Source organism: Tremella mesenterica, assembly GCF_000271645.1.
Source record: "Tremella mesenterica DSM 1558 unplaced genomic scaffold TREMEscaffold_7, whole genome shotgun sequence".
Taxonomy (NCBI): Eukaryota; Fungi; Basidiomycota; class Tremellomycetes; order Tremellales; family Tremellaceae; genus Tremella; species Tremella mesenterica.
Genome location: NW_006711231.1, coordinates 966,057 through 983,958, shown reverse-complemented (window position 1 = coordinate 983,958; position 17,902 = coordinate 966,057). Strand labels below are relative to the sequence as shown.

The 17,902-nt window shown below is 48.7% G+C and overlaps 4 protein-coding genes across 4 annotated transcripts; 2 read left to right on the top strand and 2 right to left on the bottom strand.

Moving 5' to 3' along the window:
- Positions 1-487: 487 nt before the first annotated feature.
- TREMEDRAFT_31891 (uncharacterized protein) lies at positions 488-1,264 on the bottom strand (the record flags this gene model as incomplete). Its single annotated transcript, XM_007005246.1, is given in 4 exon segments — positions 488-626; positions 742-819; positions 971-1,029; positions 1,049-1,264. Coding segments are annotated over 4 exon segments (492 nt in total), but the record flags the coding sequence as incomplete, so codon positions are not given.
- Positions 1,265-2,194: 930 nt separating this feature from the next.
- On the top strand, positions 2,195-4,739 carry TREMEDRAFT_63255 (uncharacterized protein; the record flags this gene model as incomplete). The annotated part of the gene is made up of 6 exons (XM_007005425.1): positions 2,195-2,754; positions 2,877-3,128; positions 3,274-3,372; positions 3,477-4,102; positions 4,208-4,537; positions 4,615-4,739. 6 exons carry the CDS (start codon positions 2,195-2,197, stop codon positions 4,737-4,739), a joined length of 1,992 nt encoding a protein of 663 aa, XP_007005487.1.
- Positions 4,740-6,444: 1,705 nt separating this feature from the next.
- Positions 6,445-7,730, bottom strand: TREMEDRAFT_63254 (uncharacterized protein; the record flags this gene model as incomplete). Its single annotated transcript, XM_007005424.1, has 4 exons — positions 6,445-6,488; positions 6,758-6,969; positions 7,450-7,544; positions 7,692-7,730. The coding sequence occupies 4 exons, from the start codon at positions 7,728-7,730 to the stop codon at positions 6,445-6,447; spliced, it is 390 nt and encodes a 129-aa protein (XP_007005486.1).
- A 4,503-nt stretch (positions 7,731-12,233) lies between these two features.
- Positions 12,234-14,495, top strand: TREMEDRAFT_63253 (uncharacterized protein; the record flags this gene model as incomplete). The annotated part of the gene is made up of 5 exons (XM_007005423.1): positions 12,234-12,306; positions 12,359-12,775; positions 12,865-13,004; positions 13,096-13,157; positions 13,208-14,495. 5 exons carry the CDS (start codon positions 12,234-12,236, stop codon positions 14,493-14,495), a joined length of 1,980 nt encoding a protein of 659 aa, XP_007005485.1.
- Between the last annotated feature and the right edge of the window lie 3,407 nt (positions 14,496-17,902).

Here is a 17,902-nt window from a genome sequence, read left to right as displayed (position 1 = left end):
ACTCACTTACAAAGTATTCCTGGGATACAAGCGTTCCCCAATACAATCCGATAAGCTGAATGCTCACGATCTGCATGGGTAAGTGAGGCTCGCTCGACACCTAGTACAGAATTCTGGACCCGTCTCGATGCTATTTCTTGTCGAGAAGATACATATTCTAGAAGTGCCCGGGGGCTTGAGACCTGGACTCAATCAATACGGGGAAATGTGTCCAGTAGAGTAGTGGATGATGTAAGGCAGAGGAACTGAAGAGGAGGCAACTTAGCAAGATGGTACATGGTACAGGTGAGTGACATCCTTTCGGACAATGGGGACAGGGAAAAGAACCATGGTGGACAGTCATGTGATGCGTACCAACCAACCTCAAGCATGGTCTATCATTACGAGTACGAATTGACAAATCCCGTACAGTACTTGTCACTTCTCATCTTCATGACTGACCCTAGACACATGCCCTTCCTCCTGATTGCAACACATCAACCTCCTGTCAGCAACAACTGCCTGATGTATGCTCTACTAGCTCCGCCCCAGCGCAAGTATCCCTCCCGAAGACGATAAAACCTACCGTTTGGCCAATAAAGATGATGATCAAAACGGCAGCATTAAAGTACATGCCAAGAAGCATCCTAGCGGTTAGCCTTGTCTTCCCATTACGGCTCCAGGTCTTCTTACGAAGCAATCACATAGATCCCTTCTTCAATCCACTCAGGGGTCAATAGGAAGAGAATGTAATTGACTTACACCATGAAGGCCGCAGTGAACTGGGAGCCATAGCAGAGTCCACGGATAAGTTGTTGAAACCATGAAGGGGTGAATCTACTGTTTCATCAGCTTAATCTTTGGTACACTTTCGGATTGGTTGGCTTCCGCGGTATCCCCACTATTCCACACCATCACCCAATATAGGTCTTCTCTGGCTTGAACGAAATGGGAATCAGTGATCGAAGAAGTGTGAAAAACCTACCCGGACGATACGACGCTCTCGCAAGTCACCACCTGTTTCTCTCCGCCTTTCAACGAGCCTTGAAGCTAGACCATCAGTATCAACAATCCTTCCGATATCAGATAGAAGGATTCGACTTACTTTCGTGGATAGAATGAGCTTTCGATCATACTCTCTTCCCAATCTTCTAACACCTTCAATAGCCATACACAGAAAGAAGATGCCGACCAACGAGCCTGCGAATTCGGATCTCGAACTAATGTGCCATGAAGATGAGAGGAAGCATGCATCGACCGAATACCAGTTTAGAAGCATTGAGACTGATCATTAGTTCATCACTTCCCATTGACTTATGATCACTGAGAACCCCATGAGGATGACATACAGTTGGACGTGTAGAAAGGAAAGCTTGGACCTACTTTTACATGCCGCAGGACCCGACATGCTTTCTGAACCCATATCCATCTTGGGTGCTGAGTATAGTGTCGGTAGCTTCAAAATTGACTAGGCGTAAGTAAGATGATGAGGATGGCCGGTGTCGATACATACCTCTTGTACCCGACTGGAGACATCGAAGAGTCCGATGGGATTGACTGTCCCCACCAATGGGTAAAAGGACTCGCACGGATGAGGCATTTGTTTTGGTCAACGATCTTCCCATCAGATCTGCTTCCATCGATGCCAAGCCTCGAGTAAATGGTGTATTGTATCTTTACCATCCCTTTCTTCATGCATTTGATAGGTCCAGACTATCATTCACACTATAAGAACCGAAGAGGGCCTGGAACGTCGGAGCGCCCGGAAAGAGAGATCGTCCATGCCAAGTAGTGCATATCCCTTTGCCCTGCACCGTCCTAATCATGTTTATCATCTTACATTTCTCCCCTGATGACATCCTTCTACGGCGTCTCAGACCTCCTGGAGACCTCAATCAGTCTATCCGTTGATCGTGGTTCAAGCCGACCTGATGGGTGGTCCTGGAAGTGGATGTTACTGGACGCACGGATTGCAGGTAAACCTATCATATAAAGGCCTCGTCAATTGCGCCCTTTTTTTCGTCCAACGGATTTTCTTATAGAGAAGCGGGATCACTGATGTTTTCGAATTCCCGTGGTACGGGAAGCTTAGATCTCTGGGATACGACTGGTTCAAGAGAGAGAGGGGAACAAGACTCCCCTCACGTTCATCTATCAATACTTTTGACTATCCATTTCTGACTTCCTCTTCAGCCTGTACACTTACTCATTCAATATGGACATGGGAGATGATATGACCTCTATACGTCCTCAGCCTACTACCACACTCTCTGCTCTGGCTGCCGGTCAAACCGACTTCACCCCGGGTTATATCGATTCCAAAGGTGACTACGTACCTCTGGACGATGAACTGACAGCGTACCAAGCAGCAAGAATCCCTTGGGCGGATGAGGTCAGATACGGTCACTATGCTCTCTTCTTCCTTGGAGCTATACTGGCCATTTATACTCTTCTTCATCTCTACTCCCTCATTCGAGCACGTTTTCTCCCCGATTCCACTTCCAAGCTCCTCACCGGCCGATTGGGGAATGTCAAAACGAGAATATTGGCTGTCGCCAGAATCCTCACGTATCCTCAGCTCCCCTACTCCGACAGACTCGCCCTGATTTGGACTATTGGACCTTTAGGACCCAATCTGCTTTTGGCGGGGGGACTTGTGCTGGTATCACTCTTGACTTGGGTTAATAAATACTATTACTACGCCCCTTTCTACGGTAGCGCCCCCCTTTATCTCAGATCGGAATGGATCGCTATGGCTACTCTTCCATTTGTCTAGTGAGTTCTCCGCTTCCCCCAGGGTACTCCCGATAGTCAAAACGTATCTCAATCCCGGATGTAAGTGTTTGAATTCCGAACCACAAGTGTGATGACTGCAAGATACACTTACTGACTTTCAGTGTATTGGGAACCAAACGAAATTTCATCACTCTGCTCACCGGAGTATCCCATGACAAACTTCAAGTGTTCCATCAAGGAGTTGCCTTCAACTTCGTATACATGTCGCTCGTCCACACCATCACTGCTATTATTCGTGCCTACCGTGATTATGGTTTTGTCAAGGAAGTCATGTATAACCCAATCTATGTGAGCGGGTTTGTAGCACTTGCACCTCTTTGTGTCTTGTTTTTAGGAGCGTTGCCGCCTGTTCGGTGAGCTTTTGTCTCTTTCTTGTCACACTTCCCTCAATATCTCCTTCTGCTTCTTCTGTCAACCGTGGAAATCCAGTGCGGGTAGGATATTTGGAAGGTTGTAGATGCGTGAAAAGTTGCGTGCTGGAGATCAACTCATTCCCAGACGATGGACGTATGAGGTGTTCTATTACGTTCACATCGTGATGGCTCTCTTCTTTATGGGTGCATTGTGGTGGCATGGATATCAACTTCTAGATAGCGAGTGAGTGTCCAGATTTCACTCTTTTCCCATGTGTGAAGCAGGAATCTCCAATACCCTAGGTTCTCTGGAAAGAATGAGGACGGAAGAAAGCGACTGACGGATAGCAAGTACATGATTGCTACGGCTGTCCTCTTCTTCTCCAGTGTTCTATGGCGCCTAGTCATGATAGCCTTCAACAACCCGACGTTCCATAGCTGCACCGCAACACTTCTCTCTTCAGACACTCTTAAACTCACCATTCCTACCACTATCCACTGGGGTCCAGGACAACACGTCTTTCTTCGGTTCATCGGACTTCGAACATTGGAATCACATCCCTTCTCCATTGCAACTCTTCCCATCTCTTTCACAGTCTCTGGTCCCAATTTGGACAGACCAAGTCTCATCGTCTCTGAGTCTATAAGTCGCTGTCATCCTACCGTACTTGCAAGTGAAACACTACCTGTGTCGAAGAAGAGGCGTGCAGGTGAAGTGGCGGAAATGAACTTCCTTGTTCGGGTCCGTTCCGGGTTCACTCAGGCTCTCGCAAATCGAATTACCGCTCAAGGGGGACAAGGGAAGATCAAATGTGTCGTAGATGGTCCGTATGGACATTGTGATCTGGGTGAATATCCAGAGATCTTCATCGCCGTTGGTGGAAGTGGTATCAGTTGGGGTTTGGGGGTCTTGCAACATGTGGCAGTAAGGAAAGGAGGAAAGGTGAAAATGGTGTGGGCCATAAGACATGCCGGTTCGGTTTTTTTTTTCATGTCCCACACAATATTCACTCCCAAATACCCCATGTCGACTCGGATTCAGGATAAGAACGGCATGATCTACGGTGCTGACTAGACAGATGCGCTTGAGTGGTTCTCGGAAGAACTACAGATCTTGGCCAAGAACCCCGGAGTCGACATTCACATATATCTCACTGATCAAGCTACTCAAGCATCTGACTTACAAAGTAAGGAAGATACGACCGACGACAAATTGGGGACCATGGAGGCTACGGACGGACATACGGTCACTACCGCTCTTTCTCAACAGGTGTACTCCAGGGGCAATAGCGAACTGTCGGCTCCAGGTACGAAAAAGGACATGACCTTACATTCTGGAAGACCTGATCTCCCGTTGCTGATAGAAGAGTTTGTGCGGCAAAATACCAGTGGATCATGTGCAGTTGCTGGTATGTCTTCAATCCTTCTCATTCCGCATTCTACACCAAGAGGGAAGGAAGTAAGAGGAAATGGAGCTAACTCATAGCTTGTGGACCAGGAAGGTTCATCACCGACTGCGCGAACGCTGTGAGCAAGGCGGAGGTGGGGATCTTACTAGGAACATTGAAGGTGGAAGAGGTTTTCTTCAAATCAGAGCAATACACATGGTAGTGAGACACTTGTACGGACCAGGTCTTCGCTTATAGTGGGTTGATTATCTAGAGAAATGAAATAATCTTGTGGCCACTATCCTGAAACCCCTGGCGCACGGAATGCATCGCGCAAGAAATTAGTCTCCATTATCTCAATATCTCCCACTTCATCTCAGTAGCTATGTAGGTATGAGCTGTTGTTACTGTTGGTAATCTGGGTCAAATTCAATGTCTTCCTTGCCCATTTGATCTCCTTGCCCGTCCAAGAGACGTACAGAGATACTTCCCACCTTCTGCTCCCTTCCGGCCAGCAATGAGAACACATCCTTCCCAGCTGCTTCCTCATCCAAACCCTCATATTGAATGAACCAGAACCTCTCAACACGGCTTTGTTTCTTTCTTGAGCCTTTGCCTGACCTTCTTGACGCTTTCATCAGGGTAGAGTCACCTCCCACTTCACCATATGCCAAACAATATTGCCTCGCTATTTCCTTAGTAGCCGATAAAATATTGGTCCATTCTTCGGAGTTGAGGGTGTCCAAACACTTCCCAGCCTGTTCTGTTCTAATTGCTGCTTGTATAACATCAGGAATGCTGTCCATCCACGTTGGCTTTGGATCTAAATTGGTTCTATAGGCAGTGAGTGAGGCAGAGACCAGATCTGCAACTTTGGATAGTTTTGTATGGTCCACAGCCAGTAAATGGACAGCTTCTAGCAAGCTCTTGGAGTATTTTTGCAAGTCATATGGTATATTGCTTCCCATTCCTTCATGGTCATCCTCTCCATGACCGCCATCAGTACCTTGTGATCCCTCCATTGCTCGGGTAAGAGCTCGGCTTTGTAACAAAATATTGTTAGTCTGGGAGACAAGAAACCCTGTGTTACGGGGTAACAACGAATCGAGGGAACTCTATCGAGTTCGACGGATTAGGATGGAGGAAAGCGGGAGTTGGAGGCAGTGCTGCAGTAGGTAGGGACGGGTTTTCCCCTTTCGAGATTTTCCCCACTGGGTTTGCTCAAAGCGGTTTTTCACCTGTCCGAGTATGTACATGAACGCTTGCAGTAGGACTGAGAAGAGGAGACGGATACCTGTAGACAGTATATAGTACAATCAGCAAAGTACCAACTTTGCTGATTCTTCAATATCATTCTTTGGCTACATCGATTGCAGAGGAGACACGATCCATTAGCACCAGAGCCCCTAGATTTCCACGAGACATCCATCGAGTTCGACCCAACCTGCGACCTAGTCGTCGTGTTTCCAGTACCGTTACACCCTGCTGTAGCAGTCATGAATGTGTTGGCGGTGACATCCTCCTTGAATTGTGCAAGTCTGGTGTCTTGTGTCTGGGTTAATGTGATCTGGTTTGTTTCTTTGGTGGAAGAGGAATGAGACTCAGATTGGTTGACACTATAGTATGGCACAGTTGAGATATCTAGCATGATAAGGTTGTGAGCTTGTTACTCTGATTATGGATGATATCACAGTCAATGGTTTGCAAGAGGAATTTGCTGGTCCAGGCAGTTACTTGGCCAGTGTATATTGTGATGTTGTGCGGAGACAACTGACAGTCAAACATGTCAAGAGCATTGATGAAAGGATCACCCCTCCTTCAGGGGCAATCTGATCATGACACGTGTATGGAATATGAGCTGAAAGGAGCTGGTATAGAAGGACATCCATCACAATGTTCAGACTGCTCTGAAGCTGTGGTACTCATTTTCAAGCTGCATTGCTGAAATTTCTGAACATCTCTGTGTCAAGGCCTGTACAAAAGCACGTGTCAATGAAACAGCTTGGAAACTGGGCTTGAGGTGGGTGCAATGTGTAAGAAGTCAATGTCTGTTGCAAGTGGTGAGAGATGTCAGCTCGCAGTGCTCCTATGACAGATGATAGCCGCCTGCTATCTTTGGCGGAGCGGACAGTCCTGTACAGGGAGTCCTGGGTAGTTGTCACGCCTGCGGGTAGACTGCTGTAGCAAAGGACTGCCTTAGGAACTGAGTGTCACAGTCGTCGTTTCTTCTTCTCTACTGACCGACGGTCGACAAACCTCGGCTAACTACGTCGTGGTGGGGCGTCGTTGTCTCACTAAGACAGGGTACTCGTCGAGGAACCACGGCTAACTTCGCCGTAGTGATACGTCGAGTGGTGAAATGATAAGATGATTGTCGATGGACTGCGGCTAACTTCGCCGTAGTACGTTGAACTGCTCGGTGGTAGCTCTCCTTAACTCGAAGGTGGTAGCTACTGAATATATCTCTCGCTACTGACAACAATCAAGGATCGCTGAAGAAGTTCAGCGATCTGTAAACTATCTATACTACTCCTCTCTTCTCATAGAACGTCCCTCAACTCCTGCACTGCCTCACTGTCAAGGATACTGCCCACCCTGGGACAGAGGACAAAGGACAAGGAAGGGGACAAGGACTAGGAGTGACAAGGAATATACTTAAGTTAACAAGACTGAGTCCAACAAGGAATGGGACTGTGACCCAAGGAATGTCTCTGGCTTGTCTTACAAGGTTATAAGGAACTGGACTGGACTGGACTGGACTCCAAAAGGATGGCAATGGAAATGACTTTTGATCAAGAACTAAAGAAGAAGTATGTAAAACTATGAGGGGTTTATATCTATAAAACAGGTGTTCTACCAGGTGGAGTCGTCCTGCGTAGGAAACCGTCGCAATCCTTGCCTTCCCTACTGTTTTCTAACTAACAGCAACTGACTGCGCCCTGTTCTCGCCGTGCTGCGTATAATACGCTGTTGACCGCACGCAGAAGTACGCATGACAACGTAAACAATACGTTCGCCTAAAATCTAACTATACTAAAGTCTTGGGTCTCATGCCATACCAGGCATCATAACTGAGAATAACATAACTAACTAAAGGTTCAGGTCTCTTGCCTCAAAGGCATCAGAGCAGAACTAAAACATGCGGAAACTGATACTTGTGATTCATGACACTCACGCTCAGTCCTCTTCGTTCAACTTCGCCGTACCTCGCCATATCCCCGATATCCTACTCCGCTCACTTTGACTAACTTCGCCTACTTCCCCTGTTCTGCTCTCCCTCGGTTCCCTTCCCCTAACTTCGCCGTAGTTCTCCGCTAGGCGGGGTTATCGTGACAAATCCCCCCTTGGTTCTCGTAACTTCGCCGTAGTTGGTCTCAGTGGTTCGAGTGGAGGTTGGTGATGGTGAAAGGAGGGTCGGTGATGGTGGTTGTCAGGGATGTTACGACGTAGTTCGTGACACTGAGGGGTTTAGTCTCTGGCTCTTGGGCCTTGGTGACTGCCTTAGGTGCTGAGGGGATGGAGAGGTTGGGTTAGAACCAACTGAGTGACTTATCAAACAAGGGAAAGGGAATTGAAAAGATAAATCGCTGAAGAAGAAAACTACAATATTAGATAGGGTTTAAATAGTAAAGTCAGCCGTTTCCAAGAGGCTAGTGCAGACCTGCTGTCATGAATCAACTATCATGACTCAGAATAAGTATGGACTCAAAATATTGGTGACTCATAATTAATTAGGAATGATAAGATCAGGCCAAATGGTAAGGACAAATGGTAAGGACAAATGGTAAGGACAAATGGTAAGGACAAATGGTAAGGACAAATGGTAAGGACAAATGGTAAGGACAAATGGTCATGACAAATGGGCATACCAGATGTGTTACAACCAAGAGCTAGGCAGTGACATGACCTAACTTCAGTGGACAACGACGACAAGAGACGAAGTGATAGCGTAGAGTGGATTGAACGATAACAATAGAAAGTATCTGAGTGTAGGATCAAGGGTATGTCTGAAGTCACTTTGTCACGAGACCAACTAACCAGCATTGGGACGATATAACAGTGCCCTTCAGAGACAATGACCTAAACCACTGTGCTAAAAGGCCTATGAACCGGCGGTTACTGCAAACCGCTGGTCGCTGATTAAATACCCAACCCAAATCCAACTCTAACCAAACTGACTTGTCACTTTGTGACACACTTTGTCACGGTCCTGTCCTTGACAGATCTCTGAAGATCAAAGACAGGTGGACTGCAACTGTTTAGTTAGCTTGAACAACGACAGTCAGTATGTTGTTCGTGAACTTGTGATGTGGTCGGACGGCTAAAGTGACTTGCGAAGGATCCGAGCAAGTCGAGATGACGACAAGAGTGTGTGATATGGCGTGGACAGGGGTTTTGTCGATGGAAAGTGTGTTAAAGGTGAGTATATGTCAAGAAGAGAGATCTTTGTGAAGTGGCAAATAATATTTTGATCCTTGAGAAAAAGAAAACTACAAAGTAAATATGTGCTCCTTTTATACCTTTCAGAGAGATTCAGAATGAGCTTTTCAATGAGTCAACTCATTGACTCATTCTTGTCTCGTCTCTCCTTTTCCCCTATAACCTCATTATCTCATTGTGTCTCAATGAGTATCGATGAGTCTCAATGAGTATCAATGAGTTTTCAGGGTAACTCACTGAGTCTCATTGAATTCAGGGTAACTCAATGAGTTTTGATGAGTCATGGTGGCGCGACTTGTCCGAGTCGTGACACACTTAGACGAAGTGTGTGAGTGTAGCAAGCGCAACGATGTCACGCCTGCGGGTAGACTGCGGTAGCAAAGTACTGCCTTGGGTACTGAAGGGTTTTAGTCTCTGGCTCGTAGAGCTTGATGACTGCTTAGGTACTGAGGGTACTGAGGTGTTGGGTTAGAACCAACTAGGTGACTTTCAAAGATGAAGTTCAACTTCAAGATGAAGATACATTGCTGAAGAAAGAGGGGGGAGATGTGCTCCTTTTATACCCTTCCAAACTAAAGTAGGTGTACTAAATAAAAAGCGTGTGAGGGATTTTCTAGCCAATCACATAAATGCCTCACTGCTAAACTGCTGAACCTTCCAGCCTTCAGCCAATCACGTAAATGCCTCACTGCTGAACTGCTAAATACCATGACTCATATTTTCCTTCAATCCTTATCACAGTTCCTAGCATGAGTCATATTTCCTTATCACTAATCTGAGCGTGAGTCAGAATTCCTTATCACTATTCATGACACATCCCCTGTTTCCGAACCCCCGCCACCAAGCAACTCCTGGTCGGAGGAAGACGGAGACTCACCGGGACGGAAGGCGGGCGTCCTATGGCGAGGAGTGGAGGGAGGAGGGGAGCCTCCGGAGAGACCAGCCACAGCGACGGGAGAGTCGGCGACCTTGGGTTTGGCGGCACGAGAAGGGACGGGAGTTTGGGACGATTCCCCCAGGGAGAGAGTACCGAGACCAAGGGAGGAAACTTGACGAGATCTGTTGCCAGAGGAGACTGAATATCAGCCAAGTTCAGTGAGGTAAGTGCAGTAACAAAGACAACTCACGGGCAAATAACACAGTACCGCCAAAGTTCCTCATAGCGGTGAAGGCGTGGGGGGTGGAAGTAGCAGGGGCCATGATGTTAAGATAAATTAAAGAAATAGAAGAAGAATGGTAGGTGAAGGTATTGCATCTGTTTTCTAGTAAGAGAGGTGGAAAGTTTTGAAAGCAGATGGGGAAAAGAGAAAAAGCTTGGCGAACTACTCAGTATTTAGTATGATCAGATATAAACCCTATCTTGTACTTTGTAGTCTTCTTTAGTTCTTGATCAAAAGTCATTTCCATTGCCACCCTTTTGGAGTCCAATCCATTCCAGTCCAGTCCAGTCCATTCCAGTTCCCTCTAGTCTTGTCAGACAAGCCAGAGACCTTCCTTGGGTCACAGTCCCATTCCTTGTTGGACTCAGTCTTGTTATCTTAAGTATATTCCTTGTCACTCCTAGTACTTGTCCTTTGTCCTCTGTCCCAGGGTGGGCAGTATCCTTGACACTCACCTACAAAAGACACAGGGACTGTTACGGCAAACCTCAGCAAAGTTAGGTGTCACGCCTGCGGGTAGACTGCGGTAGCAAAGGACTGCCTTGGGAACTGAGGGGTTTAGTCTCTGGCTCGTGGACCTTGGTGACTGCCTTAGGTACTGAGGGTTCGAGAGGTTGGGTTAGAACCAACTGAGTGACTTATCAAATGAGGGGAAGGGAATTGAAAAGATACATTGCTGAAGAAGAAAACTACAGTACTAGATAGGGTTTAAATACTAAAATCAGCCTTTTCCAAGAGGCTCGTGCAGGCCTGCGGAATACGAGCGCTCTGAATCGTCCTGCACTGTCCTGCATGCATTGCCATGCATCCCACCGATTACCACTGATATCCTACGATGCCATATCTGCGTTTACCTATGTCCTACTATGTGTCACGGCCGTCGAACAACTACCTTCTGGCAGACCGACGGTCGACGAACCTCGGCTAACTCGACGCTTCTGAATCGATGTCTCACCCAACCAGGAGGGCGCAGACGTCGAAAGGAGTGTAACTACGGCGTACTTCGGTGTAGTTACTCTAACTGGGGTTTTGTTCTACTGATGGCGATGTATCTTGATTTGTATATAGCTATCTCTATCTGTCTTTCTCTACTGACAACAATCAAGGATCGCTGAAGAACTTCAGCGATCTTCTCAGCTAATATTATCTACTCCTCCTAGACGTTCATCCAACCCTCTCGCGCTTTGACGTACTTCAACGTACTTCGTCCAACTTCCCCGAGCCCTCGGCCATCCTCTTCCTCCTTCGACTAACTCCGCCTAACATCGCCGCACTTCTGCTCCCATTGTCCCTACCTAGCCTAACTCCATTTAACTTCGCTGTACTTCTGCTCCCATTGTCCCTACTTAGCCTAACCCCGTCTAACTTCGCCGTACTTCTGCTCCCACCGTCTCTACTTAGCCTAACTCCGTCTAACTTCGCCGTACTTGGTCTCAGAAGTCCTGAGTTACGTGTAGAGTAAAGAGGTTAAGGCGTGATGGGGTTTCGTGATGGGGTTTTGGAAAAATCGATGGCCAAAGGAGGGTCATTGTTGGTGGAGTAATCGAGGTGTCACGACGTAGTTCGTGACAGTCGCCCCCTTCTTTAGCCGCGAACGTCCTCGTGAGCGATTACACCTCTGCCGTGGCAAGAAAACTTAGCAGCGTAGTACCCCCATTCTCTCCCTCCCCATGACCATCCTTCACCCTTCTGCTCTTTGCGCCGCACTTCGTAGTTGGGCCTCCTTTCACTCCAAAACCCGACAATGAGACTCCCCTAACTTCGTTGAGGTTTGCCGTAAGAAGCCCTGTGTCTTTTGTAGGTGAGACACGCTTCCCGGATGGCAGCCGAACAACACCGTTGTTTGTCGAAGTAACCCTCGCTTATATTGAGATGAGACACTATAGCGTGGGAATTTTGATCGTCCCTGTGTAGCCTTTTGTTGATGAAACGCGAAATTTGCTGCATGTTGACGACGAGGGGGTAGGTTTGATTATACTAAATTCTGAGCAGTTCGTCGAGCTTCTCTCTTTTCCCCATCTGCTTTCAAAACTTTCTATCTTTCTTACCTAGAAAACAGATTTGTTACCTTGAATAATCGCCTCGAGTTTTATTTCTCTTTTAAATATCTTAACGTCATGGCCCCCTCTACTCCCACTCCCAGCCCTTTCGCCGCCATGGGGAACTTTGGTGGTATGGTGTCATCTGCTCGTGAGTTTTCGTCGATACTCACCCCACCTCGCCGAACTTGGCTGATGTTCAGTTTCTTTTGGCGACAGATCTTGCCAAGTCTCCTCCCTCGGCCTCGGCACTCTCTCTCTGGGGGAGCCGTCTGGCGCTGCCTCGCCCCCTCGCTCCGCCTCTCCTTCTGCTGGTTCTCCCTCCCCCGTGTCTGGTTCTCCCGTCCCCGTAACGGGTTCTCCTGGAGGGCCTCCTCCTGCCGCCACTCCTCGCCGTAGGACGCCCGCCTTTCGTCCTGGTGAGTCTCCGTCCTCCTCCGACCAGGACTCGCTCAGTGGGGGCTCGGAGTCGAGTGATCGACCCGACACCGAAGAAAGTGAGGATGATGATGATCGGGAGGGTAGGATCGATAGTGAGGGTGAAAGCGAGTTAGAAGAATACCCGGATGATGATGTGGAGGTGATTAGTGTAGAGGACAACAACGTAGATAGTCCTGAGCGTGAGTCCTTTGTCCAACCTCTCACACCTTTGCCGAACTTGGCCTTGTTTATCTGTTCTTTAGCTCTCCAAGACATTGCTAACTCGCAGCCGTTCCTGCCCCTCCCCCTGCTCAAATTGTGGGCCAGAAACGACGCCGTTCCCTCTCCTCTTCTTCTTCTTCCTCTTCTTCTTCCTCTTCCGGGGTTCTCCCCCCCGCCAACGCCATCGCCGCTGCCGCCGCCGCCCCCGTCGCTGCTCCCCCCCCCTTCCCCCAGAGGGGAGCCTTCGCCCAAACGGGTGAAGAGATCACTGCGGGAAGAAGAGTACTTGTGGGAGAAGATGAAGTCCGAGCCTGGTCGTTGGGTCGCGGTTGGTGTTGACGAAGCGTGTGATCGTTGCCGGTGAGTCCACCTATTCGTACTACGCCGAAGTTACTCCTGCTAATTAGTAGACGTGAGATTATCACGTATAATCGTCCAAACTGGCCCTGCCTCAAGGCAGTCAGGCCACATAACAAGGCTCTCCGTTGTGCTTCATGCACATCTGGCCCCTGCTCCTTCTGTCCCGTTTCCTCTGCCTGGGACATCCCGCCCCGTCCCTTCAACGCTTCCCCTTTCCCCCCTCCCCAGACTCCAGCGTCTGTCCCCCGTTCGCGGGTACCGTCTTCGTCTCTCCGGTCGGCTCGCCGAACTTCGCCGTCCTCCCGCTCGTCTCCTCCCTCGCCGTCGCCCTTCGCTCCTGTGGCCGGCCCATCACGTCTCCCGCCTGCTCCTCCGTCGGCCTCCCGTTGCCCTTCGGCCTCTCGTCCCTCGGTCTCTCGTTCTTCGGTCCCTCGTCCGTCCTCTCCCGTGGCGCCCTCTCCTCCGGCCCAGGGCACCCAAAGTCGTCGTCCTTCTGCTCCTCGGGCTACCCCAGTGGCCGCCCCTGTCACCGCGTCCCCCGCTTCCCAGAAGACTCCAAAGTCTTCTTTAAAGAAATCAAAAGGGAAAAGGGTGGAGAAAGAGGTCGTCTTTGAAGCTGGTGATGTGGAAGATGAAGCTACTCAGCGTGCTGGGCCCTCTGCTCCTCGGTTGTCCTTCGTCCACCCTCGCATCTCTCTGGAACCTCGTATCCCAGAGGATGAAAAGGAATTTGCTACGTATCGTTCTCTCGTTCTTGGCCTCACCACTCAGCTTGACGTCGCTCGACGTGATACATCTCTCTTGCTCGACTTCTCCACTCGTCAAGCCAACGCCTTGAATAACCTTACTGCGGCGTTAGTAGATGTAGTCAACGGTGGGAATCTGAACGAGGAAGCAAGGACGAGGTTAGCGGACGTCTCTCGCCGAAGCCTTACTGAGATAGCCGATGTTCGCCGAAGACTTTACGACACCCCCTTCCTCGTTACTCCCATGGCGTACGAGCCACCACCGTCCATTGGCTGGTTAGGCCCCCGGAGTAGTTCTCGAGTCCCTGCTTCTGCTCAGACTGCTCTCGATCTCCTCAGTCTTCCTTCCGAGTGTCTTAAGACCATACGTTCCCTGTGGAGGACTCCGAGCATGCAAGCTGCTCGGGATGTCCAGGACTTTGGTGATTTCTTTGGGGCTATGAATCGGGCATGGAATGCTTCTCTCTCGACTGTTTTCCCCCCTGACAGTCTCGATCTACCTTCGGCCATCGGTACTCTCCACACCAATCTCGCGGGACCGAGTAGCGCGAAGGAGAAAGGAAAAGGAAAGGGTAAGGGTAAGGGCAAGTGAGCGGTACGTAGCTGTAATCCTATGTTGTATGCAGTACGTTCTACCTCCTAGCCCTCCGCAGTCGCCCTTCCTTCGGCTTAGTAGGATGAAGTTCGTGGAACTTCGCCAATATGTCATCAGCTCCATCGACGTTCTCTACCGGTTCTCATGATACCGAATCGTCTGTTCCTTCGTAACCTAACCACTCTACTAAGTACTCTAACTTTCCTGATCTTTTATTTACTCTAGAGTCCACGATGTCCTTTACTTCCCACAATTCTCCTACGTTATCTACTTCTACTGGGCCAGGTGGTTCAGCTTGCTGACCAGGGAATACTGGAGGATGATAGGGGCGAAGCAACGAAACATGGAATACATCATGGATACCTGCCATCGTTCCTGGTAATTCCAATTTACAAGCATGAGAACCTACCTGCCGTACTACCTTGTACGGCCCACTTTGCTTCACATCTAACTTCTTCATTGGTCTTTTAGTCTTGATGTTCTCTAACGACAGCATTACTAGGTCACCTTCCACGAAGTTCGGCGTAGTCCGGTGTTTTCTATTGTATCCTTCGGCGTACTTCTCGTTAGCTCTCTCAATTCCCTCAATACATTCTTTATGTATTTCGGTTAGGTCTTTTACCACCACTGTAGCAGCAGGTGCCTCGACCTCACTGGCCTTAATCTCTTCAGCCCACCGAGGGTGGTACCCGTAGTTCGCATAGAATGGGCTCTTGTTTATCGCTGAATGATGGGTGTTGTTGTAAGCAAAGCTAGCTCGAGCAAGCAGCTTCGACCAGTCGTTCTGCTGGTAGGAAGTGAAGATTCGAAGGTATAATTCGAGGGACTGGTTGGTTCGTTCGGTCTGTCCATCAGTCTGTGGATGATACGCGGTAGAAAGATGTAGTCTTATGCCGAGACTATCGGTCAAGTTCTTCCAAAACTTCGAAGTAAACTTCAATCCTCTGTCCGATACTATACTCTCTGGTAACCCATGCTGGGCCACCACATAGTCCATTATCAGCTCAGATAGTCCAGCTGCGGTTAGCTTCGTCGTGGTTGGGATAAAAATGCCCCATTTGGTCAATCGGTCCACCACTACCAGGATGGAATTATATCCATGGGAATTCGGAAGCTCTTCAATGAAATCCATCGAGATGCTTGACCAGGGTTTAGTAGCCACTTGCAATGGTTTAAGCTCTCCATGGGGTTTCTGTCTGTTAGTCTTTGCTCTCTGACATACCGCACAGCCAGCGATATAATCTTCGACATCCTTCCTTACTCCAACCCAAACGTAATCCCTCAGGACAAGCTCGAGGGTCTTTGCTGAGCCTGGATGACCAGCTAGGGCCGAATCGTGTCGCATCTTCATGATCTTTAGTCGAGCATCGGCGTAGTTTGGCACATAAGTGCGATCGCCGAACGTGAGGAAACCCCTAGAGTTCCATCCTCCACGAAGTATTAGAGGGGATCGCGAACTACGGCGTAGTTCGGTGATTGATTCTGGTTCCTGTATGTCATCGTGACACGTTGGATGGGAACACTCAGCGCAAATGACTCCTAACAGCTCTTTTCTAACCCCCTCCACTTCTTCATCTTCCTGTATCCCAACAATCAGATCCATGGGATCAATAAGGTCATTCTCCCTTACTTCCTTTGTTCCTTGCAAGGCACGAAGTAGGTGTTGTAACCCAGAGTTAGTGCCGTCGAGTTTGTCGAACTTCGGCAACCCTTGAATAAGGTTGCTCTCTTGCACCATTGTACTTCCCTTTCCCGAGTGGTAGTCTGCTCTTCTCGATAGCCCGTCCGGTAGCGTAGCTTGTTTCCCAGGTCGATACACCATCTTAAACCTAAAGTTAGAAAGCTCTTCGACCCACCTGCCCTGCCTCGGGCTTAGCTGCTTCGGTTCCATCCAGTATGTCAAGTTCAAGTGGTCCGTGAGAACTGTAGTCTCTACCTGTAACAGTAAGTGTCTCCTTCTTCTAAAAGCCTCAACGATAGCTAGTAGTTCCTTCTCGCCTACCGTATAATTTAACTGCGCCGCTTGAAACGCTCCTGACTCAATAGCTACCGGATGTTCTTGTCCTAACTCGTTCACCTGCGATATTATGAAACCCCAGCCGAAGAACGACGCATCTGTCTGTAGTAATGTTTTCAACGAGGGGTCAAAGTGAGCCAGTACTGGGGCCCTACACATTCTATCCTTCAATTCTTTAAAGGCTCTTTCCTGCTCCATTCCCCAGACAAACGGTACATCCTTCCTTGTGAGATCATTGATCGGTTTAGCAATCCTGGAGAAGTTGGGGACAAAACGCCAATAATAACTAACGACTCCCATAAATCCTCTGCTCTCTCTTAGGTTCTTGGGGCGGGGAAAGGACACAACAGCGTCGATGTACTCCGGATTACTAGAAACTCCCTCCCGTGAGACCACAAAGCCCAAGAAGACTACCGAATCTCTTTCGAACTCGCACTTACTAGCCTTGACGAACAGATTCAACCTTCGAAGAACTTCGAACACTTTCGCCGTAGTTCCTCTCAATTCTTCCAACGTTTGACCATAGATGAGTATATCATCTATGTAGACAACTACTCCTTTCCCCAACAGTTCTCGGAAACTTTCATTCAGGAAATGCTGGAATACAGCAGGAGCATTTCGCAGACCATCTCGAACAACAAGAGACTCGAACATACCGTACTGAGTCCTGAACGCCGTCAAGTGTTCGTGTCCTTTCTTTACTCGTAGGAGTTGATAGGCTCCAATCAGATCTAGCTTGCTGAAATACCTCGCTTTTCCCAGCTCTTCGGTTATCTGCCCGATCAGAGGCAGTGGATAGGCGTCGGGTATCGTTGCTTCGTTTAATTTTCGGTAATCAATGACCATTTGCCATTGACCCTTTGCTTTCTTTGGTACCAAGAACATCGGTGATCCGTAGGGCGAATTACTGGGTCGAATTCTTCCGGCCGATGTTTCGCAATCTAGGATGTCTCTCAGCGCACTTCTCTGATCTTCTCCGAGGGAGTAGAGTGGAGCAGCCTTCAGGTTCGCCCCCTCCTTAAGGTCAAATTCTAGATCATATTCCCTTGAGGGAGGTGATTCTTCACCTCCCTTCCTCGGGTTAAACACATCAATGAACGGGTGATATTGTTCAGGAACCACCTGATACAATTCCTCCTGTTCCTCCGGACTCAGTTCATCCTGGTCATCTTTGTCTCGGAGATCTATCGCGTCCGTCGGAGTTGGCAGCCCTATGGCTGCTAACTTCGCCGCACTCGGTGGGGTTGGGATGGGGAACTTCACCGAGTTGTCTCTTCCGTCTAGAACAACCCCTTCCTTCCTCATCCAGTCCCACCCTATCACAACATCTGCATCGCAGAGCGTTGTTACATCTAGACGAAGAGATCGCACTTCGGCGTCCTTCGTC